The following is a 14719-nucleotide window of genomic DNA, read 5'->3' as shown; positions in this document are numbered from 1 at the left end:
GACATTTTTGTTATCTAGCTTGACCTTCTGCTTCATTAGGTGAATTAGTACTTGAGAAACTAATCTTTCGGTATCCTAATACAAAAAGAAGGCAAGTAACTGACAGTAATAGGAAGAAATGGAGGAAAATCTTGTTATAATAAAGTGTGTGTATTGTAATCAAATTATTTAATTGGACAGATAAAAAATCTACTCACCAAGCAATGGCAGAACACACACATAAAAGATGATTGTAATAGGCAAGCCAGTGGCTCCTTGTTCAGGCAGAAGGGTTGAAGGGAAAGGAAGGGCGAGGGAAAAGGACTCCAGAGATCTAGGAAAAGGGGTAGATTTCAGGAGTTGCCCAGAACTGTGGGTCAGGGGAGGCTTACCATAAGGGATGAGAAGGAAGACTGATTGATGTGGGACTGCATCGGACGAGATTTGAAAATCTGAGAGCTTAAAGATGGCAGACACGGTATTATGCAGATTACAGCTTAAACATCATGCATGAGTTAATAACAATGAAACGCTAACTGCATTGTACTTTACAGAGTGAAAAATAGACGGGTAAGACAATGAAAGATGTGTAGAAAACTAAAACTGAGTGAAGCAAAGAGTAGTTACAGTGAAGAATTGCTGAGACAGAAGAAGCTAATGTAAATTAAGGCCAGGTGGGTGGCAAGAACCAAGGACATGTTGTAGTGCTAGTTCCTACCTGCGGAGTTCTGAGAAACTGGTGTCTGGGGGGAGAATGCAGATGGCGCTTGTGGTGAAACAGGCACCGATGTCATGAATGTCATGTTGTAGAGCATGCTGTGCAAAGGATATTGTATGTTGCCTGTAGACACGCTCTGCCTATGCCTATTCATCCTAATTGAGAATTTGGTGGTGGTCATGCTGATGTAGAAGGCTGAACAGTGTATAGATGATAGCTGGTATATGACGTGTTGTTTCACTGGTGGCTCTCTCTTTGATAGTGTATTTTTTACCAGTTACAGGCCTTATTATAGGTGGTGGTAGGAGGCTGCATAGGGCAAGTCGTGCAGTGGGAACAGTCGCAGGGGTAGGAGTCAGAGATTAGGGAGATGGGTACAGAAGGAGCATAGGGTCTGACAAGAATATCGCGGAGATTGGGAGGGTGACAGAAAGCAATTCTAGGTGTGGTGGGCAAAATTTCAGACAGAATAGATATCATTTCAGGGCATGATTTTAGGAAATCATGGCCCTGTTGAAGTAGCTGATAAACACATTCCAGACCAGGATAACACTGAGTCACCGTGGTGTGCTCCGAAGCTGTTTTATGGAGGGATCAGCAGTACCAGGATTGGATGTGATGGCTTGGGAAATCTGCTTTCTAACTAGGCTGGTGGAAGTCTTTCCCTCTCATCCCATACAGTAAATCTCCCCTGAATTGTGGTTCTGGGTGACTTTACCAAAATTTACCATATTCCTATACCTCTCCAGCCCTTTTTCTTCACCCTTCTTCCTTCCTATTCAACCCTTCCGCCTGAAAAAGGAGCCCCTGGCTCTGAAAGCTTGCTAGTTAAAACAGTCTTATATATGTGTGTTCTGCCACCGCTTGGTAAGTAGATTTTTTATCTATCGAGTTAAATAATTTTGTCAATAATTTATTGTTTTCGTTGGTGTGTTGTAACCAGTAATATAAAGAGCAGGCCATAATCACCCTTGGAGATATTTTGTGTGGGAGACATTTTGTGTGGGAGACAGTTGAGTTAAAAGGTAGAGATTTTAAAAGTGCTTTTCCGTCGGGGAACATTCATTTAAAGAGCCTGTGCATCGAAACTTCTGATGGTGTGTGTGTGTGTGTGTGTGTGTGTGTGTGTGTGCGTGTGTGCGTGTGTGCGTGTGTGCGTGTGTGCGTGTGTGCGTGTGTGCGTGTGCGTGTGTGCGTGTGTGCGTGTGCGTGTGCGCGTGCGTGTGCGCGTGTGCGCGTGCGCGCGTGCGCGTGCGCGTGCGCGTCCAGCTATTAAGAAGAAACAAAATAATGTAAAACTCAAACTCATTGTAGGTTTAGAATGGCTTTACTAGTAGTTAAAAATTTTATTTTGAAATGTTTTTACTTTATTTTCCAGTTTTTTATGTGCTGTTGTCTCTCCTATTTAGCCTTCGAGTGACAACCTCAATCTACCCTGTGCCTTCAATATGTGCTCAGGATCAGATCTCCGATTGGTTTGATTCTCTAGCGGAATGTCTGCACTGGAATGTACGCAAACGGCAGAAGCACTTGGACGAGTTGAGTGATCTAACACACTCGAGCTCCAACGATACTCTGGACTCGCTTGACCATGCTGAGCAATTAGACAGTTAGGCTTACAAGGTAAGACGAGAATCGGCGAAACAGTCACTGTGGAGTTAATGGTAGGCCCTAAATAACTTTCAATACAATTTGTTATGGGATAATTGGTATGAGCACTCTGTGTTGTATGTATTTCCAAATATTATACTTGGGTGATACGGTGTCTGGAGTATGTTACCTTTTATCAACACTAGACTTCGTTCATGATAATTATTCTTAAAACTGTTCTTAAGTGGCTGTCTGTGGCTGTTAAGTATTGTTAAAAACACATATTTCCATCATGAGCTGTAGACTTACATATTTATTCTGTATGGGTTTCAGTTAAAACTACCATCATCACAAAAGAAAACTGTGAAGTGCAAAATAGAGATTAATGTAAAATATATACAGGCAACATAGAAAATGGGGGCAATTACAGGTTTTTGAAACTGTAATACTTACACAATATACATAAATTGATCAAAAATTAATTTTCATCATATAAAACACAACCAAATGTAAAACATACATAACTGTCATGAGAGTGTCTCAACATAATGTATATTACCATGTTGTGCATTAGCACAATTACAGTAATACGTGGGTTGGAACTTAAATAGTGGCAACTATTTATTCACAACCAATACAAAAAGAGTTACATGTTTGCACCTGTTACTGACCTTCAGAGTAGTAACCAGAGTTCTGTGGAACCCATTGCCAGCAATGGCGAAGGCGTAGTATACCGTTAGCAGAGCCTGTTCTGTTGATGGTGCGACAGGAGCGGTCTGCTGCTCGTCTAATCTCTGGAACTTTTCTGAAGCAAATGTCATGAAGTGTTCCTTCATCCTCAGAATAAAATCAGTCACAAGGACTTACGTGCGAGAAGTCTGGTGAATGGTACAGTACTTCCCAGTCCCTTAGACTGAACAGAGCAGCCAGAGCTTGCACTGTATGCACCTGTGCATTGTCGTGCTAAATGATGAGTGGATTGTGCAGAAAGTGTCGCCACTTCTTTTGCAAAGCTCGTCGCAGGTGATGCTCCAAAAATGAACAGTAATACTGTGTATTGATGGTCTGCAGTGGAGGAATGTAATGTGTTAGTATAACACCATCACAGTTGAACACGAGAATTGCCATAACTTTAGACCACTCCATTCACGCCATCAACAGAACAGGCTCTGCTGATGGTATACACCACCTTCCACATCGCTGGCAACAGGTTCTACACAATGCTGGTGACTACTTTGAAGGGCAATATCAGATGCAAACATGTAACACTCTTATATTTGTTATGAGTAAATAGTTGCCACTATTTAAGTTGCAGCCCTCATATAAACTTTGCAAGAACTTCACGCTTAATAACTGATAAGTTACAATTTTCAAAGTTATAGATACTATGCTTTACATAATTTTAGCAAAGAAAACCTTGTAGATATTCACATTTTGTGTTTGATTCAAATGATCTCTTAGACAATCGCATAATATAATGTTTGTACCTCTGAAAATTGTAATGTGTACAGTCCGGCACAAATTTTCACCCATCACTGATAAATAGTACAGCTGAAGAAGATTTAAATTTACAATTTTAGATCAAATTTCATAATACAATGTATTTAATGAGTGTGCATCATTATGAAGTATGCGTGTCTGAAGGAATGTTGTATAACGTGAATTGTCAACACACTTTATATAGTAACATTTTTTACTTTTATTTAAGTTCTGTGTTTATTGTGAAGTGGAAATGTTTATTAACAAATACTTAGTCATATTCTTTCATAAAAAGACATCTTTTTAAATTAGTAATTGTATGAAAATTTCAGTACTCAAAATAAATTAAAATTCAGTACAAAATTAGAAGCCTCACTTACAAATTTTTTTGTTTAGCAATAGGGCACATTTCTTGTCTGTAGAAAATTTTTTCTTGTTGATACTTAAATTTTCATTCAAAATAATAATTTATTTTTATTAAAATTTTGATTTAGTATTTGTTCATGTATATTTCCACTTCACTGTAAATACAGCATGTAAACAAAATATAGAAAAGTTGCTAGTAATGAGACTCAGACCAGAGACTTTGCTTGAAAAACACACATTACACACTCAGCTACCAGTGAATATTGTAAAATTATGGAAATGTTTTATATTTTGTTGTTCTGCAATAGGAAGTTGATGTCCAGACAGTGACCTCAGATTCTGTGAATATGATGGAAATCAAAAAAGGCTAGTCTGCAAGGTCTGCTTGTCATGGATCCTTACAATAAACACACCACTCTGTTTCCCATTACCCTGTCCTTTTGATGTACTGAGGTTTACCCAAAAAACATTACCACTGTCAGTTTCGCCTCATGTTCTTGTAAAAAATGAAATATATTATAACCTGTGACACAAAGAGAAAGAGAGAAAATAAAAAATAAGGCAAGTAAAGAGAAGAAGAGACAGAAGAAATGGATTTACGATATGTTTGACTTTACGTCACAGCTGTGTGACATGGTAAAGGAATAAGTAGTACGGGTACCACTCATTTGCGGATGAATGATGGGCGGTCTATAGACACTCTTCAGGGACCAGCTAGATGTTATTTCTGTGCTAATTGTATTGTCTTTTAGACACTGTTTGTATGTAATAGGAGTTGTGAAACACATTCATACATTCTTTGAAATTGACATGAAATACATTACAAAAAGCCGTATAGCTCAAAATATATAAGGCAGCTTCATTAAATTCACCACCCTAAACTGAAGAAAGAACTGGAACACGTGAGGCAATACTGACCTTACGACTTATCTTAGAAGAAAGGTTAAGGAAAGGCAAACCTACGTTTCTAGCATTTGTAGACTTAGAGAAAGCTTTTGACAATGTTGACTGGAATACTCTCTTTCAAATTCTAAAGGTGGCAGGGGTAAAATACAGGGAGCGAAAGGCTATTTACAATTTGTACAGAAACCAGATGGCAGTTATAAGAGTCGAGGGACATGAAAGGGAAGCAGTGTTTGGGAAGGGAGTAAGACAGGGTTGTAGCCTCTCCCCGATGTTGTTCAATCTGTATATTGAGCAAGCAGTAAAGGAAACAAAAGAAAAATTCGGAGTAGGTATTAAAATTCATGGAGAAGAAATAAAAACTTTGAGGTTCGCCAATGACATTGTAATTCTGTCAGAGACAGCAAAGGACTTGGAAGAGCAGTTGAATGGAATGGACAGTGTCTTGAAAGGAGGATATAAGATGAACATCAACAAAAGCAAAACAAGGATAATGGAATGTAGTCTAATTAAGTCGGGTGATGCTGAGGGAATTAGATTAGGAAATGAGGCACTTAAAGCAGTTAAGGAGTTTTGCTATTTGGGGAGCAAAATAACTGATGATGGTCGAAGTAGAGAGGATATAAAATGTAGGCTGGCAATGGCAAGGAAAGCGTTCCTGAAGAAGAGAAATTTGTTAACATCCAGTATTGATTTAAGTGTCAGGAAGTCATTTCTGAAAGTATTCGTATGGAGTGTAGCCATGTATGGAAGTGAAACATGGACGATAAATAGTTTGGACAAGAAGAGAATAGAAGCTTTCGAAATGTGGTGCTATAGAAGAATGCTGAAGATTAGATGGGTAGATCACATAACTAATGAGGAAGTATTGAATAGGATTGGGGAGAAGAGAAGTTTGTGGCACAACTTGACCAGAAGAAGGGATCGGTTGGTAGGACATGTTCTGAGGCATCAAGGGATCACCAATTTAGTATTGGAGGGCAGCGTGGAGGGTAAAAATCGTAGAGGGAGACCAAGAGATGAATACACTAAGCAGATTCAGAAGGATGTACGTTGCAGTAGGTACTGGGAGATGAAAAAGCTTGCACAGGATAGAGTAGCATGGAGAGCTGCATCAAACCAGTCTCAGGACTGAAGACCACAACAACAACAACAACATAAAATTTCAATTTATATTCAGTTTAAGATTTTTCTCATTAGTCATATAAACTGTGAGGACTGTTTTGGCTTGTTGTGAAAATACATGATTCTCATTTTTTTTGTTGGCTTAAGAGACACAAGTGGTAATTGCTGATTTTATGATTTATGAATTTATTTATTTATTTCTTGTCAGTTGTGCTAACCAAGGACCACATGCCAATTTCAGTTCATTTTTCTCTTCTTTCCTTCTAGCACTTTTTCATCTGTTCTTTTTTTTCTTCCTGTCATCTAACCACTTCAGACCAGTTTTCTTCTTCTTCTTCTTCTTCTTCTTCTTCTTCAGATTCTTACTTCTTCTTACCATGGATTCTTTTTGTATAGAATACTTTTGCCTGAATGGTTCTGTCAGTTGTTTTTTAAGCTTTTATGTTATTTGCTTCTAAATCTTTAAATACTTCATGGACCCTGATTATTGTTGATTTCTTACTCCACAAATAATTTAAGATAGTTTTGGTTACCTTACCTTTGTGAATTCAGTGTAAATGTTCAAAAAAATGTCTTGTTTTCCTCATTACTTCTGATATTGTTTCTATATTTTGATAAATAACATCAGTACTACACAATTTCCAGTCTTCCATAGTTTTTCATGGGCTAATATTTTCCTAAAGATTTGCCTTTCTTGTATTTCTAATCTATGTAAATTTTGGTTTAATGCTTGACATTTGCTTCACTGCTGTGAAGTGATGCCTTATTTTTGAATTTGTAAATTTATTGCAGCTTTTTCCAATCAATTTTCTCGTGTTATCTCCCCAAGATATTGAAATTTTGTACCCCTTTCAATTTAACCAATATCTGTTTCCAGAAATTTCAATGAATTTTTAATGTCTGTAAAACATGTTTTTCTGCAAAAATTCTTTAGCAATACCCACAGGTTATTATTTCTTCCAAGAGTTAATTTGTGTTACGGTAGGTATCAAATTTTCAGAAAGTATAGTGAAGTCATCTGCAAATGTGATTCAATTTATTCCAGTATTGTTGATTCCTCTTCCCAACCTTACTGGTGAAATCTTACTTTCATTCAATTTTTTATTCCAAATTCTTTTTTTTTTCTAGAACACAATTAAAGAGTTAGGGATAGGACGTCACCTTCCCATACACTTATGTTAACAAGTACCTCAGAGGGATGAGATATTTTTCACATAAATTTCACGTTAGTCTGTCCATAAATGTTTCGTGAATTAGATTTGCTAATTCAGACTTTACATAAAATTCTCAGATTATTTTATCTTTAGTTTGTCTGACAATGGAATCAAAGGTCTTTTTTTTAACTGCTGAACATTACTACACTGTCTCTTGAATTCAATAATCTGTGGCAAATCGTCGTTTTCAGATTAAATATTTGTTAAGAACATGATCTGCTCTTCCTAAAACCACCTTGATATTCAACTAAATGACTGTAAGGTGTAGCATCTACTCCATTTAGTAAAATTTTGTTACATGTTCTGTATGTAGCTGGAAGCAAAGGAATTCCTCTGTAGTTGTTAGTGTCAAGTTTCATTGCCTTTATTTCTTAATGTGTGTGTCAATATCATCTTCCATTCTCCTGAGGTTTTTTCTGTTTTCCGTATTTCCTCAAAGATTAATTTTGGCTCATTTTTTATTTTTGGCAGACCATTTCAAAAGTTCTACTGTAATAGTTTTCTCCACTAACTTGTCTTGTTTTTACTATATGATTACTATTTCAGTATCTTTGGTAATCAGAGGTAAATCTTTTAAAGTTTCATGAGTGTTTGGCAGTTGCAGCCTGTGGATTGGTTCTGGAGAATTAGGAAGCTAATCAAAATACTTTGCAAGTACTTCATGCTTTACAGTGTTGCTTAGACGTAAAGTTGGCAATTTTCATTTTTGAATACATTCTTGAGAATTTGTATTGCTTCAGTCTGCGTAATAAATTGATCAGATAAGATAAATAAGTTTTGAGTCTCCTGTTTCCAGTAATCACTAATCAATTTGCTGACCTGCTTTATTTGTCCATTTTTGTCCACCTCCCCCTCCCCACCTGTTAATGTTGGTGTAAAGGCTTTCCAAAATTGTTCCTCTACTTACAAATATGCTTTTAACATTTGTGATTCTTGAAGTATTACAATTTTTCTAACTTCTTAATTCGTGCCATAGCAACTTCCTCCTAATATCTGTTGGGATTAACTTATTTTCATACCCTCTGTACAGGTGCCAAGGAAAAATCAGCGTACTTCTCCACATGGTCTCATGAAGTTGATGATCCACCTTTCATATCTACCTCGCCCCCCCATCTCCTCTCTCTCTCTCTCTCTCTCTTTCCAATTTCCATGCTCCACTGTTGGTAGTGAGTAGTTGAACGCTGTAGTTCCACAACCCAAGAGGTACAGCTCTCACCTTTGTAAACTGCCAAACTTCTTAACAATATTTTCACTGAAGAGAAATCTTCTCAACATTATATTACAGTCAAAATTGCTTTAAAGTACAATTTAATATGCCAAATTATTTATGAGGTGACTTACCGAACAAAAGCGCTGGCAGGTCGATAGACACACAAACAAACACAAACACACACACAAAATTCAAGCTTTCGCAACAAACTGTTGCCTCATCAGGAAAGAGGTAAGGAGAGGGGAAGACGAAAGGAAGTGGGTTTTAAAGGAGAGGGTAAGGAGTCATTCCAATCCCGGGAGCGGAAAGACTTACCTTAGGGGGAAAAAAGGACAGGTATACACTCGCACACACGCACATATCCATCCACACATACAGACACAAGCAGACATATTTAAATATGTATACCTGTCCTTTTTTCCCCCTAAGGTAAGTCTTTCCGCTCCCGGGATTGGAATGACTCCTTACCCTCTCCTTTAAAACCCACTTCCTTTCGTCTTCCCCTCTCCTTACCTCTTTCCTGATGAGGCAACAGTTTGTTGCGAAAGCTTGAATTTTGTGTGTGTGTTTGTGTTTGTTTGTGTGTCTATCGACCTGCCAGCGCTTTTGTTCGGTAAGTCACCTCATCTTTGTTTTTATATATAATTTTTCCCACGTGGAATGTTTCCTTCCATTATATTAAATTATTTATGAGGATATACAATCACTAGTCACTTTAAATAATTATTTGTAGCATTACCAGTGTGAGGCACAAAACTCGTTATCAGAAGGTATCCATTCTTTGTTAGACAACATGACTTTGTACCTGTCTCTGTGGCTGTCACTAATGCATGCTTGTGCAGTGGAGCTCAACCTTGGAGTAAGCCAGTATTTGGCCGATGAGGAGAAGTGGTGATGTAAAGTTCTGGATCGCCAGACTTTGTGCCAATGTCCTAGTTTAAATACCAAAGGTCTCTGTAGCATCTAATGAAGTGAGGCATGTGACACAGTTGATGGTGATCCATTTGTCAAATGTTGACATTAAGCTGAGTGGCCCCCCTTGGCACTACTCTTGAGGGAGGAGGCTATGTGATTCACTATATGCTCTCTGTTTTGTGGCATTTATTCCACATTCCACTATTGCCATTATTAGGAAAATATTTTTATTTTAACTTTATTGTCAGATGCATTTTAGCTGCCATAGCCATCAGTCAGTGTATTTTCTGAGGGAGAGATTTGGCATCATCCTAGCATTTGCTTAAAAGAACCTTTAAAAACCACATTCGGGCTGGCTGGTTTATAGACTAATGATTGTCAATCCACTATGCAGGTTCAGTCTGCGCCTTACTCATCTGTCTCGCAAGCTAGTGCACTCACTTTTCAGGTCACTGGAATTCGCTAAATACATAATACATAAAATGGTCTCAGCACATTTTACAGTTATTACAGAACATGGAAGAAATTACGTGTACATGTTGTGTGATAAAATTTCTGCAAGGACATGTGTGACATTTAATTGTGCTTGGAGAAATTATTTTGTTATCACAACAGTTTCATTTCAACATTAATGCCCTCAGATTGAAATCCTATTGTTAATGAAGAGCTCACACCATTGGGTGAGTTTGGTCAGTCAAAACTAGCAGTAATGTGAATACATACCATTGAAAGTGATTCGTTTGTTCATTTTACTTTCAATCATATATCTTCCAGCTATAGTGTTTGTGCTAATATTCATTATGTAGAAAATTGGAGCATTTGGGTTTATTCTCATTATCCATTAATATCCTGTTGTCAGACTTTGTATGAAAGTGTTTTGTGCCAATTCATAATTATGCTAATGACACTGCTGCAGTCTTTCACTATTCTTAGCTCTTCTGCTCGTTATATGCTTTTTTAATGTAAGACAGTTTATTGGTGTTCTTATTGTTTCCACCATATCATGTAAATGTTTTGAAATTTATAGAGAAAATGGTTTGTCTTTACAGGAGGTGCAAGAAGACTTTCTAAATCTTATTTCTTGCTCAGCAATATTTCCTGGTGGACTTTGTGAAGTACATAGCATGGAGCAGCTTGCAGTCACGGCTGTGAACTGAGGCAGTTGTGAGGCAAGAGTGTGTGTGTGTTATGTGCTAATGGGTTGGTGGCTTTGCCATTCCTAGCACAGCCAACCTAAGACTTCTAATAGTTACTGGTTTCCATCACTGCAACTGCTTATTTAAACGGAATGAAATCGAGAGAAATCTGCCTTTTTATTTTTGTACATCCATTCTCTATTTTGTTTATGAAATGACCAATTCGGTATTTTGTAGAGTAGCTGAATAGAGGAACTTCTGTTTAATATTTTGATATGAGAATAGCTTGCCAGAGTTTTTCTACATAATTTTCATTCTTCTGTTTTAAATACTTTGGATGGTTGTGATTCATAAATGTATTTTAGTAAGTATGTACTTGTATGTTGAATGTCTAAAAACTACTACATACACAGTCGAATGCATGATTTAGAACAAAATCAAAAAGTCATCAACCTGTACTGAAGTGCCTTTTATTTTTATTTTCTTTCATCTTGTACTTCTGTGATTTTTTTTCATTTAAGTAACAGAATTGTTAATTGCTGATGAATGAGCTCTTTCAGTCTTAAAGATTGCTAAATTTTATGCTGTTCTCTGCTTCAGACATTATATTTTCATTTGAGACTTTGAGCTCTTGAGCAATGTGTTATTTATAACTTCATATTTTAGCAGTATTTAATTTTGAATGAGAATGATAAAAGTTTGATGGTGTGGTGAATGTGTGATTTAATGTACAAACAAGCTTAATGGAACAATTTTGTGTGCATATTCCTTGTTTGGTTTCACAGTTTGAATAAGCAAAAGAACTTAGGAAATATAGGTGCATGTTTCCCAGTGATCCTTTATTCCCCTCCCTTTTCCTGATTCTCTCCTCTTCCATATTACACTGGCAGTATGCAGCACATGTTGCCAGGAAGCCCAGAAATCACAATTTTAAAGTGGCTCTATATGTAAAACTGAATGTCTCAGAAATACAGGTCTCTTTTTTAAGAAAACTTATTCAGTGTTTACTTGAATTTTTGCGGTGTCTTTTTGCACTTACATGTTTTCAAAATGTGTAACTTGTTAAAAGTAATGAATGCTTTCACAAAACAAACAATGTGTGCGGTGTTTGAATGCATTGTTTTATTGTGAACGCTATTAATATGTTGTTAATTGTAATTAGGAAGTAAATTTGAAATGAGAGTGAATATTTCTACTGTTGTTGAATGGTGTTGGTGGACAAAGGTGTGTGGTGAGTAGATTGTACTGAACATTTTAATTTGCTCACATTTCAGAAACAATTGTTACAGCTCAGAAATGAGACAGAGGACAGCTGTGTACTAACTACACACACTATGAATTTGCTGTACACTACCAAGAACTGCCCAGAACTTGTGGGGTATATCTGAGAAATGAACTTAAAATGTTGTTTTCTGATACAGATAATTATGTATTGACCTTGTGACTCCAAGACAGATATTTTAGAATGACTTATTTATGCTGGAAACAGTGTAAACAGTTCTGCTGTAAATATTAATAGAACGCAAGAGAGTACTATGTGCGATTGTTATTACCAATTTCATATGTCTAGGAAAGTTTATGCAACTCAGCCTTGCAGAGGAGAGGAGATTGCTATATTTTCTAATTTTGTTGTTTTCTTTAGTAAATATGTCACACAGCTAGTTGAACAAATTCACCATTTTTGATGCCTTCACAATTTTTTTTTGAGCATAAATGAGCAGTCATACAGTAACTCATTTGCTGTTTTGATTATGAACAGCTTTGGAACAAGATTGTAGCTCAGTTTTGGAGAGGAATTTTTGTCAACATACATAGCTGCAATCTTGTTTGTTCTTCATTGTTATTACATGTATTTATTTAATTTTATTTGTGTATGTTTGCCAACATGGGGTATGTGAGCATTCTCAAGATAATGAGTTTCTCTTCACGAACTATCAGGATTTGCTTGAAATTAGCATGTTACGTGCAGAAGCACCACACTTCCTTTTAAATTCTGCTATCTTAACTAATGAACACACTTAACACAGTTAGAATAGACTGACTTCCATCTAATTTATTGTTCTTTTCTGTGAAGCTGTATTTCCCATATAATGATTAATGGAGCCTTTATAAAGCTAATGAAATATTTGGTCTGGGCAGTCAAGTAATTAGTATGATAAGCATGTGATCATTGGTTCAGAAATTCTTTAAAAGTTGTATGAATACACACCGTTCGTCTTATTGCTTAGAAGCTGAAAGTAGGGCACACTGTGTTATGTTGATGATGAAGAGAAACACTTGTAACTTTTTGTCTGTGGCTCTGATGCTGCATGGAATCCATAATGCACCGTATTTCCAGAAAGTAACAACAGATTGTGGTTATTAGAAGATATTTTGCGTGAAGATATAAAGAGTAGTTGTTGTCTCGTAGTAATGATTTAAATGCAAGAAGATAGTCTTAACCTTTAAAAAATAAATACACAACAGTGCAATCTGAAAATATAAATACAAACTTATTAGCAAATAATGGCTCTCTGTAACAGCAATACCAACATTTCTTGTTAGTGAAGATTTGTCAGATTGGTTAAACGTAGAATGCATAACATGGTTTTAATGAAGACAAACCTAGTTTTTTGCCATTACATTTATTCCTTAGGAATAAATAGCACATGTTACAGTTGAGGCGTTGTCTGGCTTATGGGTAGAAAAGAGATTGTTGAGATATCAGACAGTGTCCTTCAGAATTCACTAATAGCATATTCCAGCAAGGACTTTCTATTGCCATATTTTTGTGGTATATGTCAATATTGCCATGTTTCGTGGTGTACATTAATTAGTGTAAGGAGGAAGGGGGTTGGTGGAGGTGATGTGTTAGTTACTGAAGGAGGGAGAGTGAGTGGTGAAGAGTTAAAATATCTTTGTACATTTAAATCCTTTCCTCTTCTGCAAATATTTGGTGATATAATGTTGCTATAAGTCTTGGGTAGTAAGTGGTTCGACGGGAGCATTATGTCGACACAGCCCTCTGTGAACAAAGGTCTTTGGAGTTGAAATAACCCTTCATAAGAAACAAAACCTCTTTAATTTATTAATATTTTTTATAGCATGCCTGGTTGAAATTTATCATGCATATTTGCTGCCACATGTGCCAGCTAAATACCACTTCTGATACATTACAGTGGTTCGTCTCTAACTGGCTGTCAATCTGCACTGAGCAGTAACTTTGTGGACATCCACCTGCTTGTCTCACAAGATACCTCTTATTTATGAATGGCACCATCAATCATGTGAAGTGTGAAATCCAAAGGTGCTATATTTTCATAGTAGTTGAGGCTTGTGAAGTATACAAGAGGAAACAAGAATACTATTAGCAGAACCAATGAACTTGTAGTATCTGAATGTTAAATTAGAGGTGATAAGACACAAAAATTCTCAGATTTTACAGTGTGTGTGTGTGTGTGTGTGTGTGTGTGTGTGTGTGTGTGTGTTACGTGGATCAAAACTTGTCCAGTAGTTAAAAAATAATTGACTAGTTATTGTACAAATGAAGCATGTTCCACCTCATTTCAGTTTACTAGCTGAAACTGCTACTCATACAGCTATGGAAACAGTTGACTAAACCAAACAACGGAAAATCCAAGATGGAATGTAACAATATTACGAAAAGGATATTTGCTACACATAGCAGAAATGCTGAGTCAAATACACACACACAACACACTGCGGACAGTTTCTATTGTGCCTGTCTGCAACTTGGAGCATCCTTGCCTTAGAATTGCTGACTAATTTCTTACCATTTTAAAATACTTAAATATACTATTCTAGAATGTTTCCATATGAGCCATTACCTTAAAGGATGAAGTTCAGCACAGAGAGAACAGATCTAAAATTTCTGAATCTAATTAGGCAACACAGAGAATTTGTCAACTGAATTTTTATGAAAGTCTTGGTGTATCTGGATCTTCGAAAGACTTAATCCATTTGAACCACTATTCTCCACCTGTAATACAAAAAATTGTGTTGTATCTACCAGCTAAATAGTCAAACTAAGCGGTGTAATTTCTGCCACCCTGCTTTCTCCTCCTCCTCCTCCTCCTCCTCCTCC

The 14719-nt window shown here is 36.7% G+C and overlaps 1 protein-coding gene across 8 annotated transcripts in view; it reads left to right on the top strand.

Moving 5' to 3' along the window:
- Positions 1 to 11631, top strand: part of LOC124776297 (NAD kinase-like) — a 518770-nt gene extending 507139 nt beyond the window's left edge. For all 8 annotated transcript variants that reach the window (XM_047251218.1, XM_047251220.1, XM_047251222.1 and 5 more), the window contains exons 9-10: positions 2107 to 2320; positions 10549 to 11631. In XM_047251218.1, the coding sequence (XP_047107174.1) occupies positions 2107 to 2311 (205 nt within the window). In that variant the 3' untranslated portion in view covers positions 2312 to 2320; positions 10549 to 11631. The remainder of the gene's footprint in view (positions 1 to 2106; positions 2321 to 10548) is intronic.
- The last annotated feature ends 3088 nt before the right edge of the window (positions 11632 to 14719 follow it).

The sequence above is a fragment of the Schistocerca piceifrons genome, chromosome 2 (genome assembly GCF_021461385.2).
Source record: "Schistocerca piceifrons isolate TAMUIC-IGC-003096 chromosome 2, iqSchPice1.1, whole genome shotgun sequence".
NCBI lineage: Eukaryota > Metazoa > Arthropoda > Insecta > Orthoptera > Acrididae > Schistocerca > Schistocerca piceifrons.
The sequence above is the reverse complement of the archived record's forward strand: the minus strand, read 5'-3'. Positions and strand labels throughout refer to the sequence as shown.